Here is a 24,241-nt window from a genome sequence, read left to right as displayed (position 1 = left end):
GTTTCCTCTGACACGACGCCTGGAGAGGCAGGCAAAGGCGAACGCCGCTTCGGCGAGGCAAAAAAAGCAGAGCCACATCCCCTCGGGGGGCCGTTTGGGGCCGCGGCGGGCGGAGCTCCGTCTTCCCTTCTCCTTCTCCGCCCGGAAACAGCTCCCTCCTCCTCCTCCGCCATCCCGCCTCTTCCCTCGGCGTCTCCGGCCCAGCGTCTAGGCGACCGGGCGCGGCCCTCGGGGCCTGTCGCTGTGCAGACGCCGCCCGCCCGGCGCGCCATGGAGACCTCCTCCCGCCCGGTGAGGGAGACGGACGCGGCGGTGGCGGCGCCGGGCCTGCGAAGCCCGCCCTCAGGGCCTCTCGCTGGGCCTCAGCCTTTTCGCGCTTCTCGCTTAAGCCCCGAATCCGGAGCGAATCTGGAGCGAAGCCCCGAATCTGGAGCGAACCTTCATCCTCTGCAGGAGGATGAAGGGCGAGCGGGGCGGGGGGCCTCTATCTGAAGACTAGCCTTTACCTCAGGAGGACACAATCTAAATCACTTTACAATCCGAAACCGGTTCCTTGAGGACTAGTCTCTTGACGGCGCTCCGTTATAACGGTTTTGGGATCGATACGTTCTTACTTGTGGTGTTTTGCATTGTTTCCCCGGGGACAGTTGCTCCGTTGTGTCGTCCTCGCCCCGCCACCCAATGGAAGCTATTTCATGAATAACAGTTATTTTTATTTTGGGAATGGGGAACCTGCAGGTTGAGACTGGGCTCGTGTCATCTTGCTATGTGAACGTCTGAATGGGATATAAAGGCTCCTGGGAGGGTGTGGTGTCGCTGCGAGGCAGCAGCTGTGGCCGCTTGGCAAGATGTTAATACAATACACCCATGTGTGCAAGTCCTCATTTGATGCTGCGGTTTATAGAATCAGAATTGTAGAGTTGGAAAGGGACCTTGACGGTCATCTAGACCAACCCCCTGCAATGCATCCGTGTGTGCATACAGTGATACCACTGGAAACGAATGCTTCTGGTTGCGCCCACATCGGGTTACTAGCTGCGCTAATCTGGAAGTACAGTCATAACTCAGGATAAATACGCTTCAGGATAAGTATTTTTGGGTTGCACTCTGCGGCGACCCGGAAGTAACAGAGTGCGTTACTTCCGGGTTTCGCCGCTCGCGCATGCGCAGATGGCCAAAATGACATCACGCGCATGCGCGGAAGTGGCAAATCATCACCCGCGCAGTCGCGGGTTAGCGCTCTACTCAGGATGCGAACAGGGCTCTGGAATGGATCCCGTTCGCCTCCAGAGGTACCACTGTACACCCATGCGTGCAAGTCTTCATTTGATGCTGCTGTTCATAGAATTAGAATTGTAGAGTTGAAAAGGGACCTTGACGATCATCTAGTCCAACCCCTGCAATGCATACGTGTGTGCATACAGTGATACCTCTGGATACGAACACTTCTGGTTGCACCCGCGTCGGGTTACGAGCTGCGCTAACCTGGAAGTAGTTCCTTCTGGTTGCCAACTTTGCCCCGGGATGTGAGCGGGAATTGCGTGCCAGAGGCGAGAGACACGCTTTCGCTAATGGCGCCTCATGTTAAGAACAGTTTGAGGATAAGAATGGGCCTCCAGAACGAATTAAGTTCGTAACCAGAGGTACCACTGTATATGATATGCATGTACAGTCATACCTCGGGTTGAAGTAGCTTCGGGATAAGTATTTTTGGGTTGCGCGCTGCGGCCACCTGGTAATAACGGAGTGTGTTACTTCCGGGTTTCGCCGCTTGTGCATGCACAGGCGGTCAAAAAGATGTCATGCGCAGAAGCGGCGACATCCGCGGACGCGGGTTGCGTTTGCTTCTGGATGCGAATGGGGCTCCGGAACGGATCCCGTTCGCATCCAGAGGTACCACAGTATATTGTGAGGTTACCAGATTTTTTTCAGTGAATCCAGGGACACTTTTCAACTTCGATGGATTTTATATGGGGACTGATATTTAATTCTGGGGACTGTCCCTGGGAAACAGGGACGTCTGGTAACCTTTGTATATCGTATCCCTAATCTGCTGTTTAAACCAGATTCTTGGAAGACTCACTCAGAGAAGACCCTGGGATAGCATTCCTCTTGACAAGTGTCTTTAAGTGGTCATAAGTGGGCCAATGATGCTGCTCTAGAACGGCTTTGTTTAATTTATTCCTTTGGACACCGCTTTGGTCATTTCTGGTTGTGAAGTGGTTTATAAGTCTAATAGATAGGTTGCATATATATATCCCACCTTTTCCTCCAAAGGGGGTTTGAGGTGGTCAGCATGTTTTATCCAGTTTTTACCCTCCAAACAACCCTGTAAAATAGGTTAGGCTGAGAGATTGTGGCTGGCCTAAGGTGACCCAGTGAGCTATACAGCTGAGTAAGTGATCTGAACTTGTGTGTCTCCACTCCGAGTCCAGATTCTTGCCACTGTCCCATACCTTTTGACCTCTTGGAAAATTAAGATTGATGCCTGGGTGATACACACTTTTTCTGTTTTCACAGCCACTGTACTTAAAATCATAGTGACAGCTGAGGGAAATTTGTCCGCATTTTGAAAGCACCTCTTCCTCACCCTCATTTATCCTGCAGTTTATCTTACTACATCTTGCAACAACCATATATTATGCCCCCCTTTTGTCAGTTGCAGCCCAATCCTATGCATATTTACTCAGAAGAAAATCAATCTATCCAAATAGGTGTACCTAATAATTGAAACCTTAATGCCCACCTCTATCTGTTAAGAGCACTGCACACTGTTATAAATCCACTTAGTAGCCGTGCCAATAGTCTTACTGTAAGCCCCTTTAGTTCAGTTGCACTTACACTCCTGGAGTAATTTGAGGATCTAGGTGCTTGTTTATAAATCTGTGATGGTAAATTCAGTGCAGATGCGTCATGTTTTTCGGTTTTCAATACTGAAACTAAGCATGACGTTAATTCAGGTCAGAATTAAAGAGCCCTTGGAGCAAAAAAAAAAAAAAAAGAGGCCTAAATCCAGTTTTGCCACTTTTACTCCTACAAATTACGCTGAGATTAGGGTTGCGGAACGTTGCTTTAGAGAGATGGGATCAGGTTGTTAAATTTGAAATAATAAGATGCTATTCAGCATCAGCAACAAAACAACTTTAATGAAATCGTTGTCGTGCCCTCAGTCATGTGGGGCAATGGTTCACATCCAGCTAATCCTGAATGTTGGATATTTTTAGTACAGTATTAACACAGGTCATTGTTGGTATAGGAGATTGTTTTGTGTCTGCTGCATGAAATCTCACTTTAAATGACATGGGGAAGAAGCAAGTGGTGAGTTTTATTTTGAGTTGTTATTCTTAGGCTATTTAGCGAGATAAAGGCTTTATCTGATTAAAAAAAAACCTTTTTCCTTTGCTTCAGTTCAGTTAATGTAATAACAGATCTGATTCTTAAGCTGTGTCACTGAGATTATCAGGTTAACAGACAGAACTTCCGTTATAACCTGGTAAAAAATAATAATTTGTATTGTATTTCGAAACATGGTGCATATTTGGATTAGATACGGCATCTAGTACAGAAAGGCAGTGAAAATTATTTTAGGCGGCTAGGTGGGGTATTCTAGTATATTGATACTTATGTCCTAGACACTCTTACTTGGGGTTAAGACCCACCAGATAGATGTCTGTTGGAGTAAATCTGTTTACGGCTGTGAATTTACTGTAACTTTTGCTCCAGCTTGGAAATTGTGTCTTAACTGCTGTCTCATTCATGTATTTAGTTTTGGCTTCTTCTGTATTTTGTATTTTGTATTGATTATTCTATAAAGTGCTTTGTTGTTTCTTGTGATAGAAAGACAAGATTGAAATCAATAAACAACAGTAGTAAACTTCTAGGCAGTGATTTTAAAAGTGATGATGTATACTTGCATCTCAGTAAATGTGTGATGGCCTGGCTGTAGCTATCACATATTGCTTCACCTGTTACATTGTGCTGGATATGTGTTAAGAGAACAGCTGTTTTTAATATAAATATATTTATGTTTTTATTTCAGTGTCCGCCGCGGGTTCTCCCCCCAGTGCCAAGGTAAGATTAAATGATTAACTGCTGGGGAAATTGGATTGTAAAAATAAAAACTCTCAAGGAAAACTAGAAATCCCCCTAGTCCAAAGGCCCATGAGCTTCTTGCTGTCTAAATGTTACAGCCATACCTGTTAGGTGGGAGAATTTAAACAGTTTTGGATTGCCATCTGTTCTGAAGTTAATAGTTCTCTTTCTTTTATATTTATATTTCTTCCTAACTTCTTTGACAACTTACTTTGCTGTGAAGTGGAAACCAAGGTGAGTTAATTTATTATTAAACAGCTAGATTATTTGCACAAAACTCTTTATTGTGTAAATGTTCTGTGGTTATAAGTTGGATAGGTTTTGCCTAGATTTTTAAAAAAAAAAACTTTTGCCTTCTGACATCTGGTTGGAGGGTGCAGAATTCGGTGCTGGAATAACCACAGATGTTGCTATAGTGTTAATGCTGAGTTCAGTGGGACAGTAATTTAAGACTGCTGCAGAAATTATAGTAACTGTTGAGTAATTAAAATGGTTGCAGGTTTTTTTTTAAAGAAAAGAATCTCCTGGAGTAGAACATAGAAAAACGGATAGGATGTTCTAGCCCAAATGATCTTTAGGATGGTTATAAGGTTTACAGCAGGGACGCAGGTGGCGCTGTGGGTTAAACCACAGAGCCTAGGGCTTGCCGATCAGAAGGTCGGCGGTTCGAATCCCCGTGACGGGATGAGCTCCCGTTGTTCGGTCCCAGCTCCTGCCTACCTAGCAGTTCGAAAGCACGCCAGTGCAAGTAGATAAATAGGTACTGCTCCGGCAGGAAGGTAAACGGTGTTTCCGTGCGCTGCTCTGGTTTCGCCAGAAGCGGCTTAGTCATGCTGGCCACATGACCCGGAAGCTGTACGCCGGCTCCCTCGGCCAATAAAGCAAGATGAGCGCCACAACCCCAGAGTCGGCCACAACTAGACCTAATGGTCGGGGTGCCTTTACCTTTACGGTTTACAGCTAGATAATGCATCTGAACCCCTTTGAACGCCCAAAATGATGTTATACAAATGCTAGGTATAACTATTATTGTGCCTTGTCTCAGATATCTAACAAATTATTTGGTGTTTTTGTTTTGTTTTGTTTACTCCAGATGAAATTCCTCTTGGTCGCCAAAAAAAGAAAAAGGCCAAGGGGAAAAGCTCACTAGGTAAGAGGCTGTTTTGATTGAGAACATTACAGTGGATTTTAGATGAACAGCATATAGACTACTGGCCATTGCAGCGCATACATTTTCACAGGCAGCATAATTTATGCATGGTTAGTTAGCTTGGATTATGCTAATCTGAGCTCTGCAAATTTAGTAGGAACTCCCATCTTCATGAATTATCTACCTTGAAGAATCTACTATCTGCTACCCTGGGCTCCTTTGGGTGGAAGGGTGGAGTGTAAATAATAGCAAATAAATAAAAACAAATGCAGCCGGACATCATTCAATGGATAGATGCAGCTCCGGGTTTATTAACGCAGTTAAGCAAGTATTATGTGTAAAAGCAGCCGAGGGGAGTCATTCCAGAGCAAATCATGGTCTCTGAATGCAGATACAGATTCAGGTAATGCATCAAGTCAACTCTATTTGTGTAGCTATTGAATTCTTTCTATACTCATGTGTGTGTGTGTGTGTGTGTGTGTGTGTACTAAAAAATGAGTATAGTGTGTGTGTGTGTGCGCGCGCGCGCGCGCCTCACAACTTATTTACAGTTTCCTTTTTGAGCCTTTTTGTACGCAGGAAGTGCACATGGTACTAACCGAATTATCTTTAAATTAAACCAGTTACTTCCACTGTGAAAACAAACATTTATCTCCTCACAGACCAGGTTAATCTTACCAATTGCAACCTAGACTAGCTAAAATAATCTGTCTTCGTCAGAGAGTGTGATGCAGTCTTCAGTCTTGGCTAAACAATGGACTTTGGCTCAGTTCACAAGTAGTGCTCAACCTGAACAAGCAAGCATGCTGGCGCATATTTAGAAAATTGTTTGTGCTTTGCTCTTCCCATGTTCCTGCTGTGCTACCAGGATTTAAACTATGATTTGGCTTATCATTGTACGTAAACCCAGGATTGTGGTTTGTTTTGTTCTGAATCAAAACAAACCATCAGCTTTTCTATACAGTGGTACCTCGGGTTACAGACGCTTCAGGTTACATACGCTTCAGGTTACAGACTCCGCTAACCCAGAAATAGTACCTCGGGTTAAGAACTTTGCTTCAGGATGAAAACAGAAATCGTGCCCCGGCGGCGCGGCAGCAGCAGCAGGCCCCATTAGCTAAAGTGGTGCTTCAGGTTAAGAACAGTTTCAGGTTAAGTACGGACCTCCAGAACGAATTAAGTTCTTAACCCGAGGTACCACTATATATGCATCAGCACACTTGTATGTTCATGCTAAGGCATAGTTTGGCTTGATGTTAAGTGCAAACCAGGCCTTGGTGTTCCTGACAGAAAATTCCAGCATCATGTAACCTGCTGAGCAAGCTAGAATCGCCCAGCTGGAAGCAGTCAGGTCTGGGGGACTTACAGGCCTTTTATACCAAGGATAAAATGAATATAGGGTAAAGACTGCTATATCCAGATCTGTTCTCCTGGATCTCACCAGTTTTGGCTGTTACATTTCTAGCTGAGGGCTTGTGAGGTACAGTACCTCTTGTGTGGCTGTGTACTACAGTGGTAAAGGTAAAGGTAAAGGGACCCCTGACCATTAGGTCCAGTCGTGACCGACTCGGGGGTTGCGGCACTCATCTTGCTTTATTGGCCGAGGGAGCCGGTGTACAGCTTCCAAGTCATGTGGCCAGCATGACTAAGCCGCTTCTGGCGAACCAGAGCAGCGCACGGAAACGCCTTTTACCTTCCCACTGGAGCGGTACCTATTTATCTACTTGCACTTTGACGTGCTTTCAAACTGCTAGGTTGGCAGGAGCTGGGACCGAGCAACGGGAGCTCACCCCGTTGTGGGGATTCGAACTGCCGACCTTCTGATCTGCAAGTCCTAGGCTCTGTGGTTTAACCCACAGCGCCACCCGTGTCCACTACAGTGGTACCTCGGGTTAAGTACTTAATTTGTTCCGGAGGTCCGTTCTTAACCTGAAACTGTTCTTAACCTGAAGCACCACTTTAGCTAATGGGGCCTCCCGCTGCTGCCGCGCCGCCAGAGCACGATTTCTGTTCTCATCCTGAAGCAAAGTTCTTAACCCGAGGTACTATTTCTGGGTTAGCGGAGTCTGTAACCTGAAGCATATGTAACCTGAGGTACTACTGTACTTGGAATCTGTCTAATATCTACTGACCTAGATTGCCTGTAATCTTCTAATTTTTGTGTAGAACAGTATATCCTGGCAGAGTCGTGAAATAACTGGGTTCTCCCCCCCCCCCACTTTCTCTTATTTTTGTCCTTTCAGAGCATCTCGGTCACTTGGAACTAGACAGTGAGTCATACTGCGTCTGCTTTTGAGTCTTTCCCCCCTCACTCATTGTTCATACGTTGCACAATAAGACTAATACTTTTAAAAAGATGCCTTTTTAATTGCCGTATTGTGCTGCTTTTGGAATTCATCATAGAAACTAATCTAGCGTAGTGTGGCAGAAGAGCAAAAGTTAGCTGTCTTTGTGATCTGTTAAGCTCAGCAGGACTCTTCTGAGTAGAAATACATAGAGCTGCACAGCAGTTTGACAGATTATATGGAGCGTTACGATATTCCAAACATACAAATTACTTTACTCGGACCAGAGCTAAATGCTGATTTTAAATTTATTCACATTATTATTATTATTTAAATTTGAATACCATCCTTCGGCTAAAGATAGCAGGGCGGTTCACAACAGAAAAATACAAAATGAGAATGCACATTACGTTTGTAAAATAACCTCTTCAGAGTGGCTTTGTGGACTTTCCATCAAACGTGCTTCTGATTGGCTTCATTTTTAAATTGGTACATAATTATTTTCCCTCCCAAGAATATAATCAAACATTACGCTGCTGTGGATATTTTGCTACAGAGAAGGGAGTACTTAAAACCCTTCTCTTATCAGCCACTTCTTCTAATACACCCCCCTTTCTCCTTTTGCTGCTTTTCTCTCCATGGGGTCTGTTTGCTAGGTAAACATGAGTGTGAAACAGTAGCCACATTCAGTCAAAATCATAAACCATGGATAACAGAACTGGTAGCGTGCTTGTGCATGCTATTGAATAGCTCCTACTTCTTTTTTTCTTTTCCCAATAATATTTATTGAATTTCATGCAAACACATAACTTCAACAAAACAAAAATAAAAATAAAAATCAATATTAAAAGAAAAGAAAAAGAAATAACATATTACAAACCGCACAAATAATACCGAAAAAATACCACCACATACACAAATACAATAAAACTTATTTTTTTTTTTTTAAATAATATTTATTGAAGTTTCCAAAATACAGAAAGAGAAGAAAAGAGATTATGAAGATACATTCAGAACCTTATTTTCAAACATCCACTTTCTGGGACTCCCCCCTTCCCCCACCCCTACCGTATTCCCCTTTCATATTGTTGTTTCCACAAGTTCTGTTTCTGATTTAAAGCACAATTTATATACCCCATTGTTCAAATTTAAATTTATACAAACCTTATGCAACACCCTTGATAAAAAAAAAGCAAGAGATCTCTCCCCATAGCCCGCCCCCTTTTCTTTCCACAATGTCCCCCTTTTTTTCCCATTAAAGTAAAAGCACACAGAATAAAAGTATAAAAAAATAAGAAATATATTAGAAAAAAGAAAACCAATTCAGAAAATAGTTGCAAGCCTTTGGATTCTAATTCTCCCTCCCCTTCCCCGGTTTAATTTCCCTTATCCTCCAATCTATGTTTCCAGCCTGGAAGTCTTAAGTCCATCAATCCCATTTTTCCCCCAACTCCTTGCAGAATTATTTCCCATTTTTAGGATTACTTTTTAAAAATTAATTCCTAAATCTTTAAAAATGTCAAATTATAAAATTCCCCCCATTGTTCTTTCAAGGTTATAGTCCAGCTTCCTCTTGTTCCGCTGCTAAAACTTTCTTATTCAGAAGTTTAGTAACTCTACATGGGTTGTTGTTATTCAGGAACAAAAACTTGCGTTCAGTCCCTTCCTTCTTCAGTAAAGTATTCTGTTGTCTCCTTTTAGTCTAAACACCCTGTAGACGAGATTCAGTTTCAGTTTTGCAGCTTTCCCAGGAGATAACCAGTTCTGTGAAATTCCGAAGTGTTGTATTTTTCCCGGCTTACGCCCATCTTTGTAATGTCCCGAAACTCCTCTAGGGGGGTTGTTGCAAATACAATAAAACTTAATTAATCAGTTAAACTCCAACTTCATAAACATATTACTTGACTTCCTCTAATCTCTTCCATCTGAATTTCCTTGTAATTGAAAGTAGCAGTTTCTAATATCATTATTCCCTTAAAAAACAATATTCTGGTTATAATCAAATTTCCTAACTTTTCTTATCATTCTATTTCTCATTTATTTGTTTAATCCTAATTTAATCCTAGGCCTAATTAGTTCTTTCAAGTATTTACAAATCTTTAATATTAGAATACTTATTCAAATAGTCTTTAAATTTCTTCCACTCTTCTTGATATTCCTCTTCTTTCTGGTTGCGGATTCTCCCAGTGAGATCAGCCAGCTCCATAAAGTCCATCATCTTCATCTGCCATTCTTCTACCGTTGGTAATTCTTGTGTTTTCCATTTTGGGGCCATTAAGATCCGTGCAGCAGTTGTGGCATACAAAAATACTTTTACATCTTTTTTCAGAACCTATTATTCCAAGGAGAAAGGCCTCTGGTTTCTTGAATAGCTCCTACTTCACTCCTTCCCTAGTGGGAGCAACAAACCTTAAAACTTGGCTTCCTGCAACCTCCAAACCAGCACAAACCAGAGTCTGAAGCCAAAGAGTGCAGTCAGAAAGATTCAGCAGCATGCATTGGCTGTTTGGACTAAGCCATAGTTTATGGTGAGGTGGGAGACCTTTGGCCCTTCAGGTGTTGCTGGAACACAACTCCCATAATGAGCCATGCTAACTGGGGCAAATGGAAGTTAGAGTCTAGCAACATCTAGAATTATCAACAGTAGAAGAATGGCAGGTGAAGATGTTAGACTTTTTGGAGCTGGCTGGCCTGACTGGGAGAATCCGCAATCAGAAAGAAGAGGAATATCAAGAAGATTGGAGGAAATTTAAAGACTATTTAGCCAAATATTGTAATAGAAGATAATAGAAGCTACTTGAAAGGATCAAAATGGCTTATGATTAGAGTAAGAATGTATTACAAGATATTATGGATTCAGGACATTATGAAAAGAGAGGAAGATAGTTATTCGAAGGAGTTAATCTTACTAGAAAGAGGATATTGGAAAACTGTTACAAGGTGATTCAATGAAAGTCAGATAGGGGGGATTTGAGGAAGTCAGTTAATGATAATTATTCTTAGAGTAATATTTGTTTATATTTTTGTCATTTTCTTCTTTTTAGTATTGTAATGTCCTTTTCTTTGTGTGTTGTATTTGTTATAAATTTGGAAAATATTTTTTTTTTAAAAAAGAGAAAAAATAGAGTCTAGCAACATCTAGAGGCAACAGGTTTCCCACTGCTAGTTTACAGCATACTGTGTCATTTGGCCACTGGCAGGAAGACCCCCCCCCCAAAAAAAAGCCCTGTTAATTTTCAGAGGGCAAATGGTTGGCAGGGAAAATGCTATGCTCTGTCCTTCCTCCTCCACCCTGTGCTGCAATGTATCCTCTCCAAAGGGCACTTTTGCAATGGAGATAGATCCATTGGGCTGTTACAGGTAGCTGCAATGCAATATAGAGTTATGCCCCCCTTGGTTTGGGGTGAAAATCTCGCCTGCGAAAACTATTTTCCTCTGCCGGTCTCACAAATCTCGTTAGGATTTCAACTCAGGCAGCTCTAGTAGGAGTCACACACCACAGTTGCAGTGCACCCTGTCACTTCCTTAATCCCATTCACAAGACATCAATTGCTTCAGTCCCCCTTACAAGCTCTAATGCAAGGTTTCCCAAACGTGGGTCTCCAGCTGTTTTGGGACTACAACTCCCACCATCCCTAGCTAGCAGGACCAGTGGTCAGTGATGATGGGAACTGTTAAAGTTTGTGGGTCGTAAATCCTTTGACCCACCGAGTCTGTTGCAATGGCCCTGCAATAAATTTGATTTTACTCTGACAAACTCCATTGGCGCCCACACGCTTCCACTCACGCGCTGCCACTCTTCTCAGTTGCCGGATAATAGCAGAGTTCACACGCAGCGTAAAATGGCTTGTCTGTGTCGACGTGGTGTCTTCAATAACTCAGCTCGACACCAGTGCTTCTATTCTAACACTCTTTATTTAGAAGCATAACAAGCAGAGAAGAAAAACCTACAGGATCTAGCTGCATGCTTGCAGATTTCTGTCTCTAACAAAAACGAAACTACCTTGCTCACATTCTCAGAGAGACTGCTCTCCAGAGAGAGCTCAGCCCCCACAGAGCACAGATCAAAGAAAAATGCCCGGGTCACGTGGGCAATGCACCCAGTGAATCAGAACGCTTCTGGAGTGCTAACTCTTGACTGACCAGAACCATAACAGGAACTGTAGTCCAAAAATGGCTGAAGACCCAAGTTTGGGAAACCCTGATCTAATGTGTAAGCCTAAGAAAATATTATGGACATATTTAAGTCCGCATGCACCTGTTAAAAACCCAGTCAGGTGGTAAGTGTTCCCATGAACTGTTTAGATAATTATGCAATAGGTAGAAGATAAATGCTTACAGTCGATACAAGAAGATCAAGGAAGTGTTGAAGGTGTTGATTGACGTCACTTTTTGACCCTGCTTTTTAGATGGTGTTGTTCAAGAAGCTGTCCGCCCGCCATCTGAAGGCAGTGAGCCCCTGACATCTGAAGCCCAGGATGTACCACCTCAGAGAAAACGGAAGAAAAAGAAGGTGCCTACAGGTATGTGGAGAACTGCCATCTCCTTAAGATTTCTGTAGTAGTGTAAAATGTCCCTGACGTGTATTATTTCTTTTTTAAAAAAGATGCTAATAGAACTGAAAGGGACGCAGGTGGCACTGTGAGTTAAACCAAAGAGCCTAGGGCTTGCCGATCAGAAGGTTGGCGGTTCGAATCCCCGCAATGGGGTGAGCTCCCGTTGCTCAGTCCCAGCTCCTGCCAACCTAGCAGTTCGAAAGCATGTCAAAGTGCAAGTAGATAAATAGGTACCGCTCCGGCAGGAAGGTAAATGGCATTTCCGTGCGCTGCTCTGGTTTGCCAGAAGCGGCTTAGTCATGCTGGCCACATGACCCGGAAGCTGTACGCCGGCTCCCTCGGCCAGTAAAGCGAGATGAGCGCCGCAACCCCAGAGTCGGCCACGACTTGACCTAATGGTCAGGGGTCCCTTTACCTTTACCTAATAGAACTGAAAAAGACAGAAGGAGAGAATGGCAGGTGGCATAGGGGAACCGGCAGAGAATATAAGTCACTGTGGTTCTGTGGCTGGTCATAGAAAATCCCAAGTTGAAATCCCAACTCAGCCATAATGCTTGCTTGGATGGCTTTGAGCATTTTTCAGTCTTGGGGCTGTGGAGATTATTGGCAAAACCAATTTGGTGTTTCGCAACTTTCCGACTAGTTGCAGGACCTTAGCCAGACCTAGCAGAGTACACACAGAATCCACGGAAGCCATTGGCGACTTGGCTGCAGACAGGATAGGCGAAGCAGAAACCAGGAACTTGTAGTTAGGTGTTTATTATATGCAGTGGACTATTTACAGGAACAGAACACTGATCTTATGCTAGCTCTCTCTGACACGACTCACAACTCCTACACTGACACAGAACTCTGAACTCACGAACTCCAAACTCTGAACTAACACATTCCAGTTAGTAGACCATTAATTATCACTCCTTTGAGAGAGCTTGACCAATCAGGGAGCGGTCTCCATGTCTCTGTTATCACCAGGCAGACTTACTCCTTCAGATTGCCTTCTGGCTGTCTGCCAAACCTTAATTGACTCTGAGTAGCTGCACGTACACAGTTTCCCAACAGAGATGCTCGAATGCAGCTCTGAGTTCCTTGGAGGAAGAGTCGGGTACATCTGATGGGAGGGCATTCCACAGGGCTGGCGCCACTACTGAGAAGGCCCTTCCTGGTTCCCTGTAACCTCACTTCTTGCAGAGAGGGAACCTCCAGAAGGCCCTTGGTGCTGGACCTCAGTGTCCAGGCTGAATGATGGGGGTGGAGACACTCCTTCAGGTATACTGGGAGTGCCTATTGCGCTCATGACTCTGGTAAAACAAAATGGTACTAAAGTGGGAATCTTATCATGAAGCACACATCAAGTAAATATGACTTTATTTTAGCATTGGATTATAAATTGTTTTTACAGTATTTGTATCTAGAGAGAGAATGTGACGTAGTGATTACCGTATTTTTTGCTCTATAAGACTCACTTTTTCCCTCCCAAAAAGTAAGGGGGAAAGTGTGTGCGTCTTATGGAGCGAATACAGGCTGCACAGCTATCCCAGAAGCCAGAACAGCAAGAGGGATCACTGCACAGCGAACCCTCTTGCTGTTCTGGCTTCTGAGATTCAGAATATTATTTTTTCTTGTTTTCCTCCTCCAAAAACTAGGTGTGTCTTATGGTCTGGTGCGTCTTATAGATTGAAAAATACGGTAGATTGTTAGATGTGAACCGGGAAGACCCAGCCATGAAAATATCTCTCAGCCTAAGCTTTCTTACAAGTTTATTGTGAGGAGGAAATGGGAGCAGAGGAGAACAGTGTACATTACCTTGATGTACATTACCTTGTCTCGCCCTTCTCTGGGCATCAAGTTATGGCGGCCTGCAATACAGATTGTGGTGTTTTTTTGTTTTAAATCTTCAGAATCCGAGACATCTTTCATGGAACAGAACGGAAATGGCGTGGACCCTCCACCGGCTGAAGAAACAGTGACTCGTAAACAACGGAAAAGAGTAAAGTGAGAGCTTCCAGTCTGACTTACTTTCTACCCCTCCGCTGCTGAACAACCCCTTTAGACTATGGCCTAGCAAAACATAAAACAGGTCATGCAATTGCAAGGAACTGACTAAGCTGAGAATTAGATAGCCCTTCGCCATCAACTGATAATGGCACAAATAACCCAGAACAAATCTTACCTGTAGAGAAAAATGGACAAGCTGAAATAAGGAAAGTTGGTATTTTCTGTGTGCTAACGTAGCAGATCACCACTACACTCGGGTATTTTGGGTTTGTTCTTGTTTTATGATGTATTTTGTGTTTTTATATTGTGTCCTGAGAGACCTGTGGGTATAAGGCGGTGTAAAATTTTAAGAAATAATGACTATGATGATACACTGGACACTGGACACCAAAAGCTTCCGATCAGAGATGTCAAAGAGCCAATGCTTCAGATCAGATGCTAGCCCTGATGCTGATCACGTCACTTCAAATACTAGTTGCTTCTTAAATTTCTGCCCCACACTTCCTCACAACGGGGCCCAGGTGGCACCACTAACAGGGCCTTCCATACAGATCATAGATCCCATGATGGTTGATAATAATATCAATAAACATGTGGTGTTTATGTGACCTTGCAGGGCAATCCTATACATACCCCATTGAATTCAATACGGCTTACTACCGGATAAATGAGTTTAGGATTGCTGCCATAGTCACTAGCCTAAAAGGAGAATTGTCATATTTTTCTTTCTCTTCTTTTTAATTATAGGAAAACTCGACCCGCTGAAAGTGCCAATGAATTGGGTGTGGAGGAAGAAGATATAATTGAAGATGAGCAAGTAAAAAGCTCAGAGCAGCATCCCGTTTTTTCTGTGTTTTCTGTTCCAGTTGGTGTTAGCCAGCCTATTAGCAAGGTGTTCGTTGAAAAAAATCGTAAGTCTTACGTAGTTTTTTTAAAATTAATTTTTAAATTAACATTTTACTTTTTTTATTTACATTAAAAAATTTACTTTCGTTTTTTATATCTTACTGTAATGTGAAAAAACTTTAATAAAAATCTTAATACAAAAAAGTCTTAGTATTTCAATAACACAGTTTTTAAATCAGAAGCTATGCTTTCTAATGCATGCTTTTGCTGAAGATAGGTTATTTTGTGTTATGCTCATTTGATCTTGCAACCTGGCAGAAGCAGTGGCTTCAGCAGCTTCCGACTATGTTTTTATGATGAATTTAGATCATTTTCATTGCAGGAGAGATCACACTCTTAGGCCACGTTTGGGTGATTAAATCTTGGCTTAATAAGCAGAGATATTAACAAGAATTTTGACAAGAGCAAGCAAACCAACCAGGAAATCTTCCATTAGCTATAGATTCCTCTATAGGACACCGCTGTTAAATATTTTGCGAAAGGATATCCACGCATAGTCTGAAGTTGGCTTAATGTCCTGGCGTGTTCTTAGTTCCGACAAAATGGGAAACTATGGCCAATGGTAAATTCCCTGGTTTGTTCCTCACATGAAGGGAGAAGGGAAGGGGTAATGTGTGTTCCCAAAAAGCTGGATCAAATCTTGGCTTATTAAGCTAAAATGCGATCATCTGAATGTGCCTTTCAGTTAAGCAGGACAGTACTTCAGGAGCAAGCAGTTCAGGCTGGTTCCCCTCAAGCTCTTTGCAATAAAGTGAAACGAGACTCAATAAATGAGCGAGACTCAATAATCCCAAGCAGGGTGCTGGGTTCACATACCCTTCCTCCTCCAGCACAGCTGGAAGGAGAGCTGCCACAATTCCTTTCCGTTTCCACAATTCTTGGCTTAACCAGGGATCCTAGTTAAAGCAAACTGGCTAGTTTAATAAAACAGCTTTGTAATCTATGATACGAACTTGGCTCGTTTTGAACTTAGTTTGTTTGTAAAATTTGAATAACCCATGGCTACTGAAGCCATTTAATTAGATTACTGTAAGCAGGTCAACGCGGGTGGCACTGTGGTCTAAACCACAGAGCCTAGGGCTTGCCGATCGGAAGGTCGGCGGTTCGAATCCCCGCAACGGGCTGAGCTCCCGTTGCTCGGTCCCTGGTCCTGCCAACCTAGCAGTTCGAAAGCACATCAAAGTGCAAGTAGATAAATAGGTACTGCTCCGGCGGGAAGGTAAACGGCGTTTCCTTGCACTGTTCTGGTTCGCCAGAAGTGGCTTAGTCATGCTGGCCACATGACCCAGAAAAACTGTCTGCGGACAAACGTCGGCTCTCTCGGCCAGTAAAGCAAGATGAGCGCCGCAACCCCAGAGTCGTTTACAACTGGACTTAACTGTCAGGCGTCCTTTAGGTAAAGGTAAAGGGATCCCTGACCATTAGGTCCAGTCATGACCGACTGGGGTTGCAGCGCTCATCTCGCTTTATTGGCCGAGGGAGCCGGAGTACAGCTTCTGGGTCATGTGGCCAGCATGACTAAGCCGCTTCTGGCGAACCAGAGCAGCACACGGAAACGCAGTTTACCTTCCCGCCGGAGCAGTACCTATTGATCTACTTGCACTTTGACGTGCTTTCGAACTGCTAGGTTGGCAGGAGCAGGAACCGAGCAATGGGAGCTCACCTCGTCACGGGGATTGGAACCGCCGACCTTCTGATCGGCAAGTCCTAGGCTCTGTGGTTTAACCCGTGCACAATTTCTGTTCTCATCCTGAAGCAAAGTTCTTAACCCGAGGTACTGTTTCTTGGTTAGTGGAGTCTGTAACCTGAAGCATCTGTAACCCGAGGTACCACTGTAAACAAAACATAAAAGGTTTAAAAAGCCTCACAGTGCCACCCTATGTGTGTTTACTTAGTGCAATGGATTTACATTCAAGTAAGCGAGCAAAAGATTACACCTTGGTATAGTAAGGAAAGAAGTTAAGGCTGTTCCAGTGCAGGGTCTTGTTCCAAAAAACACTGCGACACTACTGTGAATTGGTGAAAAAATGTAGCACTAGCGGTGATTACCTTTACAGTTACTTACAGTTACGGTTACTTTACAGTCACTTTCTCTCCAAAGGGCGTTTCCAAGCAGCTGACCGCAAAGATTTAATTAAAACCACTGAAAACTTTGATGTATTCATGGAGATGAAGGCTTCTTGGACAACCAAGGATGTGGCACTCTCCGTCCATCGTGGTTTTAGGTATGAGATTTGTCTCACTTGGCTGTCGTTTAAAGTATAGCAACCTAAAAGCAACACGACAGGCTAATAATTTGATTACAACACTTTATATAGCCACTAAATTGTATCTTCATTCAGAGTCAAGTGGCATACAATATATGCAAGGTAACACCAACTAACGTGACCTTCAGAGAATTTCCCTTAGTAGAGGATTTTTTCAATGGTGTATCAAACAGAGAATGATTCATGCTTGAGGCAACATGAGTGCTAAGTATACAAACAGCGAAACAGAGATGGGTCCAGCTATACACAACAGTTCATTTGTACACTTCATGTGAATTCCTTCAGTGAACTGTAGGAGCATTAAGCAGTATTGGTCTCTACCAATAAATTATTCCTTGCTATTCCAACTGGACCAATTGTCACACACGATGATGATTAACTACAAACTTTTATTTTGGGTTGTTGCTATAAAAATATATTAAGAAACGTAAAACTTAGGAGCAAAAGCTGGCATTTTTTTGTGGTTGACTGCATTGTTAAACCAAGCTGAGAAAAGATGCGTACTTTAGAAAGTGAAGTAATAAAAGGCAATTTCCCCCTTTTCAAACCTGTTAGACCCTGTTTTAACTCTTGGGATTTGTGTGGGCTTAAACTTTTATTTTATTGTGATTTCATTCATCTAGGGTGATTGGACTATTTACTCACGGCTTCCTTGCTGGCTATGCTGTCTGGAACATCATAGTGATTTATGTTCTGGCAGGAAACCAGCTGTCGACTGTCTCCAACTTGCTGCAGCAATACAAGCCGTTGGCTTATCCTGCTCAGTGTCTCCTTTACCTTCTGCTCACAATTAGCACAGTTTCAGCTTTTGACAGGTACAATTTTCATGCATTTCTCTACCCTTGCAGCAATTCTTGCCCACCATCACCTTTAGCTGGTGGCCTGGCTGCGCCCCTGTCTGGACAGTGATGACCTAACTTCTGGCTAGAGTATGACTATGCACTGATGAAGTAGTAATTACCGTATTTTTCGCTCTATGCCACTTGTTTACTGGAACAACAGTCCCTAAGATTGGGACTTAAGGGTGCAACCCGGTTCCTTTTAAATCAATGGAGTTTCGTCTTTGACTTCCTTGGGGACTGGATTGCTGCATATCAGAGTAAAATACACGGCATTGATTCGCTTGATGTCAAGTTGTGCTCAGTTTTAAACAAACCCATTTCATATCCAGGATTGACTTGGCGAAAGCATCAGTAGCTGTACGAGGCTTCCTTACCTTAGACCCAGCAGCAATTGCCTCTTTCAGTAAGTAAGACGTCACCGTTTGCCTTGCAAAACTACTAGTGGTATGTGTCTTTGTTACAACTTCATTACTGCCTTTAAGCAGGATTTCCTTCATGTCCTTTGTTTTGAAATATTTGAGTAGATTTCCATAGAAAAGTGAGATATATGAGAGAGAAATACTGTTGTGTTTTCTATAAAAGTCAGTAAATTAAGGTGGTGAATTGCTCTTGAAACAATCCATTTCCTTGATCTGAATGTAGTGTGTGTGTGTGTGTGTGTGTGTGTGTGTGTGTGTGTGTCCTCGGTGGGTGGATAGCAGACAGGAAATAATGACTGGTTTTTGTGGTGCTGAAGAGGGAGACCTACATAATAAACGCAGGACTTTGAAGACAGTGGTGAATTTCACAATAATATGGCTTTGAAAAAACAGCAAATGTTACTTATTTCATTCATTTTTCTCAGTGTACTTTGCTGCTCTCATCTTGTCTCTGAGCCAGCAAATGACGAGTGACAGAATTCACCTGTACACACCACCTTCGGAGAATGGTAGCCTCTGGTAGGAATTGTGGGTTTTTTCTTCTAAAAGATCAACTGCTTTGACTTTTGTATTGAGCAGCACAAAAATCTTCATAATATGGCGTCTGATATAATACACAATCAGTTGATTTGCTCTGCTGGTTATTTTACTAGGAAATGAAGGTGTTAGACAATGCATTGCTGCATCAAAAGTTGTGAATCTGGTAGTTAATTGTTGAATCCCCCCATAATGTTGCTTCTGTGACTCTGTTTGCTCATTTATTGAAACACATGGAAGCTTGATAGTTTGTATAGCCTGAAGGGTTTGTGCAGATGTCGGTCCTCTAGATTTATAAAAAATATTCTTGTGTAAGATGCCAGCGGTTTACACCTGTCGAAACCCAAATTATGGTTAATAATCAGGTGATAGATAAGCTTGTGATAATATAATTCAAAATTGGAACCAGTTTAAATCTCTGTCCAACACCAGGACAAAAGTTGATGTAGCAGCAGTATTCCAGGTTGTAGTAAGGGGTCAGTGAGTAGATCTTGCAACCCTCTTCTAGATTGCCAGAAACATGTGGCTATTAACAAGGACTTTTAGTACAGTATTAACGCCAACATGGTGGTCAATGTTTCCCCGTAGTAAATGTTTCCTAATTAATTTTGGCCAGTGAACCATGGTGGCCTAGAGATGGATTGCCGAAGTACTAGAAGATTGTGTTCTTATAAAGCCCAAGCCATCAGCAAGGCAGACTAGACATGATAGAATTGGTTCCATATGTAATACAGTAAGCCCGCAACTTACGTGGGGGGTAACATTCAGGATTCAGTGGTGGGTAGGATTGCTAAAGTCATTTTTCCCAGAACTCTGCCCCCCTTTTCTTGTCACACGCGCAAAGCTGAATGTGCACAAGTTTTTATCCTGTGATCTTCAGTTGAAGGGCAGTACACAAATTTAATCAAATTGTGTTGGAAGCCACCCAGAGTGGCTGGGGCTAATAATAATAATAATTTTAAAATTCACCTAAGTTTTGAGCTTACTGTAGGAGAAAGTGGGAGGCGGGATCCAATTTTAGCAGTAAAATGTGGTTGAGGAATGCAGAGCCCTTCTGTTACCCACAGCTTCCGTTTGCGAACTTCTCTTGCTGAGCACTCCTCAGCTGAGCTCCAGGATACTGGAAGTGACGTCAGTGGATAAAAAGGCTTGGGGAAAGGGGCTGCAAGGAGAAATGTAGTGGGCACAGGGGATCCCCTTTTCCAGTCGCCATTGTACCGCCTCACCCTCATTTCTCTGTTCATGGAACTGCTGCCTTCATGTCTAATTTGTCTCAGAGCAACACCTATTTTGTAGCATATAACACTTCACTTAATTTATATCGTACCCGTCACTCGATAGGTAAGTAAGCTTAACGATAGAATGCAAACCGATTTGATTTCTATAGATTTATAACTCACCTTTTTGCTCAAAGGGAATTTCACACATTACATTTATAATGTTAAACAAGCAGAACCGATGGTAATGTAGTTTCGCCATAAGTACTTGTCTCTCCCCCCTCCTCCCCAGGACCTCGGGTGCAGAGGAACAAATTCTTCAGCCCTGGATTGTGGTGAATCTTGTGATAGCTCTTCTCGTTGGGATCTCCTGGCTCTTCTTATCCTACCGGCCCCAGTTAGATCACAGTGAAGGTAAAAGACAGCTCCATTGTGATTCATAAACTGCAAAATCTCCACCGTAGATTTCTTCTTGGGCAAATTGCCCTTTCTTTCCCAGACCTGTTTAAGATCCAGGGAAATTCAGGGTAGTACTGTAGACGGCAAGCTCCAAGGAAAGGAACAACTGCAGATTGAAGGTAGCAGAACGCAGGAGAAATGGAAAGATTATTGCGATGGTTTGGGGGAAAGAAGAGAGAGCAGGGTGGTTGGAAAAGAAACAGCTGGAACGCTGTACAGTACCACATTGAGAGTACCATATTAGATCAGGGGTCCTGATCTTGAACTCCCTGCAGGCCACTTCAATTGAGGTATTGGTCAGTTATTTTAGGTGACAATTTCATTCCCCCCCACACAAATTTTTATTAGTTTTCCACAAATTTTTAAACACACAAACAAATAAACAAACAGACATAAATCCTTATTAAAACTAATCTTATTAACACTGTTAAGCGACTTCCTCGTATCCCCTTGGTTGAATTTCAGTGTATATCACTTTAACGGTTTTCCAAAACCTATATTCTCATAAAATTAACTTAGTCACTTAACATCTTTCTTTCCCAATCTAAATTTCAACATATTAATTTATCACATTACATATTTAAATCCTAAGCCTATCTGGTATTTGCAAGCTTTTCCAATTAATTTAACTTAACATATTTAACTAAAAAATATTTAAATTTCGTCCATTCTTCCTGGTAATCCTCCTCCTTCTGATCACGGACTCTTCCAGTCAGGTTGGCTAGCTACGAACAGTCCATCATCTTCATCTGCCAATCTTCCACTGTTGGTATTTCTTGTGTTTTCCAATTCTTAGCTAATAAAATTTGAGCAGCAGCAGTTGTGGCATACAAAAATAATTTGACATCTTTCTTGGGCAATTCTGAACCTGTTATTCCAAGAAGAAAGGCCTCTGGTTTCTTAATAAATGTATATTTCAACATTTTTTTCAATTCATTATAAATCTTCTCCCAAAAGTCTTTCACCTCGGGGCAGGTCCACCACATATGATAGAAGGTACCTTCTTTTTCTTTACATTTCCAACATAGATTATCACAGGTATGATAAATCTTTGCTAATTTAACAGGGGTTAGATACCATCTATACATCACTTTCATTATGTTTTCCTTTAACATTGTACATGCAGTGAACTTAACTCCTTTCTTCCACAATCTTTCCCAATCCTCAAACATTATGTTGTGTCCTACATCTCTTGCCCAATCTATCATCACTGATTTAACTTGTTCATCCTTTGTATGCCACTCCAACAATAAATTATACATTTTAGACAGATTTTTAATTTTAGAATCCAACTTCAAAAGACAGCATGGATTGGTGCTGACAGCAATCCCCACTTTATCTATTTGCAGGCACAGCTTGGATTCAAATCTGTTTGCAGGTGGTTTGAATCCAAGCCATGCCTACAAATGGGCAACTTCAAAAGGGGGTTGCTGTTGATGCCGATCATCTGATTGCTGTTGTGAGCCCTCATGCCAGTGATCAATCAGAAGCACACTTTAAGCTCCTGTTTATCACGTTGCATCTGTTTAGTTACCTGCCCCATACCCGATGTCACGGTGTGGGGTGGGTCAGTCTGGTTTCGGGTAAAAATCACAATGACCTTTGCTGGCCCTAGTTAGTTAGGCCTGTAGGCTAGAGATTTAGAGCAAATGCTAAGACTGCAGCAAGAGTATTGTTAGCCCAGAAATGGAAACAAGAAGAAATTCCGATGAAGGAAGAACTGCAGACGAAATTAATGGACTATGCAGAATTGGACAAAATGACAGGAAGGATTCGAAACCTGCGGGACCAGAAATTTACAGAAGATTGAAAGAAGTATATGAATTATTTGAAGAGCAACTGTAATCAACAAATTACGCTAGTAGGACTACAAGAAGTTTTGTAAGGAGAAATATACGAAGTGTTACAAAGTAGAAAAAGATAGAGATATTGGTTATGAGTTTGAAATGTAATAGGGAAGATAAGAAATGCATACTGAGAGATTAGATTGGAAAATTTTCAGACAGGATTGATGAAAGTAAAAAATTTGAATAAGATGTAAAAGTATGTTTAATTACTGTTGAAAATGATATGTTAAAAAAACATATATATATATATATATATATATACACATCTCATGTATATAACATCTCAAATGTTAAGACACGTAAGGGGCATTCAGAGTTTGATGCTGACGAAAATTGTATGTTTTCAACTGTATTCTAATGTTCCCTACTGTTTTGCCTTTTCTTGCAGAACTGATGTTTAATGCTGAAGTAGAAGAATATCCCCCACCAGATAAAGAAGCCAAAGTGTCTTCATAGCACAGAGACCCTCTTCAAATACAATTGCTATGATGGCTTAGTATTATCTATTTGTATTTCTGTTTAATACTTTTTATATTTAAAATGTATTTTTGCATTGTATAGGGTTGTGGGTTTTTTGCATAACTTATAATTATGTTTATTTTAAAATGTCAATAGTTTTTTAAATGGTAGGACAGTGTCAAAGTTTACTTTTTTCTTAGGAATATTCTAAAATTACTCTCTAAATATCTAGTTTTGCTAATGCAAGGAGACACATGGAACAGGAAACTTAAAAGAATAAGAGAATTTCTTTGTAGCACATTTCTTCCCTTTTAATAATCTGCAATTTGGTAGCCATATTTTCACAGAATTGAGAGCACATTGACATTCAAAATATTACAACAATTTTAGTGCCAATTTGTCTTTAAAGAATTAAATCAGGAATTAAAATGCATATTTAAATCATTAGTTTCAGCAGCATAAATAACTCATTGAAAAGTCTGCAAAATGTCTTTACAAATTTGTGCTGCTTCGTAGTCACAGCTGCCAGCACTCATAAACCATGTTTGTATTGTACTGCTTAATTTATAAATCTAGCTGAACAAGTATATAAATTTGTTTACCAGTTGTTACTGAGTTATTATTGCATTACTTGGAAGTAATTATAGATTTCAGAAGTTCATTGTTTCATATCATGACCAATTCCAGTTAAATGTGTACTCCCAATTTAATTTGTTGGGTTGGGTAGGTTCCCTTATAATATAATGTACTTACACGAATGTTTCATACAAATGAAGAACTAATAACTTGTATTTCAAATGTAGTTGGAAGTGTAAGCAGAAATAGAGACTCTGCCAATTCTTAAGCCTCCCTCATGGTATCACTGATTTTGAAACTCCAAATTGGTTTTTAAAATAAGTGTTCTCTAAGTCTACCTCTTGTACAACATTGTAAAATTTAAACATTTGTGCAAATAAAAAATCAGCTCTTTTAATTGATGTGCCTCATATTTGGAAGAATATAGTTGAGATTTGTTTAGGTTTTTTAATCAAGTATTTTCATTATAAAGATATAATGGAACCCCCCTAGAGAAATGACACCAGCTCCCTTGTTTTCTTTCTGTCAGCAGGTGATACCTTCTTATTCCAACAGACTTTTGGCAACTGATTGCTTTTAATGAATGTGCCCAACTGTTTTTCTAGTAATCTGTGTTTTTAATATTTTATTTAAA

General features: G+C 41.7%; 1 protein-coding gene across 5 annotated transcripts; it reads left to right on the top strand.

Moving 5' to 3' along the window:
• On the top strand, positions 1-24,004 carry TMEM237 (transmembrane protein 237). 5 transcript variants are annotated; one of them, XM_083571195.1, is made up of 14 exons: positions 105-291; positions 4,040-4,071; positions 4,316-4,326; positions 5,186-5,242; positions 7,486-7,512; positions 11,937-12,050; positions 13,982-14,075; positions 14,826-14,989; positions 17,086-17,209; positions 17,875-18,066; positions 18,423-18,496; positions 18,938-19,031; positions 20,559-20,680; positions 22,961-24,004. In XM_083571195.1, the coding sequence occupies exons 1-14, from the start codon at positions 271-273 to the stop codon at positions 23,026-23,028; spliced, it is 1,194 nt and encodes a 397-aa protein (XP_083427321.1). In that variant the 5' UTR covers positions 105-270; the 3' UTR covers positions 23,029-24,004. The 5 variants fall into 5 exon arrangements, with proteins under 5 accessions (XP_083427324.1, XP_083427321.1, XP_083427325.1 ...); XM_083571196.1 differs by lacking the exon at positions 105-291 and adding an exon at positions 2,853-3,318; XM_083571198.1 differs by lacking the exon at positions 7,486-7,512 and having other exon boundaries at positions 1-291.
• Positions 24,005-24,241: the final 237 nt, after the last annotated feature.

This window comes from Podarcis filfolensis (genome assembly GCF_964270895.1).
Source record: "Podarcis filfolensis genome assembly, chromosome: 1".
NCBI classification, from domain to species: domain Eukaryota; kingdom Metazoa; phylum Chordata; class Lepidosauria; order Squamata; family Lacertidae; genus Podarcis; species Podarcis filfolensis.
This window is presented reverse-complemented; position numbering and strand designations above follow the sequence as displayed.

Coding starts and splice junctions, on each gene's coding strand:
- TMEM237 (XM_083571195.1), top strand. CDS start 271: ATGGAGACCTCCTCCCGCCCG. Junction 292..4,039: donor TGGAGACCTCCTCCCGCCCG/GTGAGGGAGACG, acceptor TTTTTATTTCAG/TGTCCGCCGCGGGTTCTCCC. Junction 12,051..13,981: donor GAAAAAGAAGGTGCCTACAG/GTATGTGGAGAA, acceptor TTAAATCTTCAG/AATCCGAGACATCTTTCATG.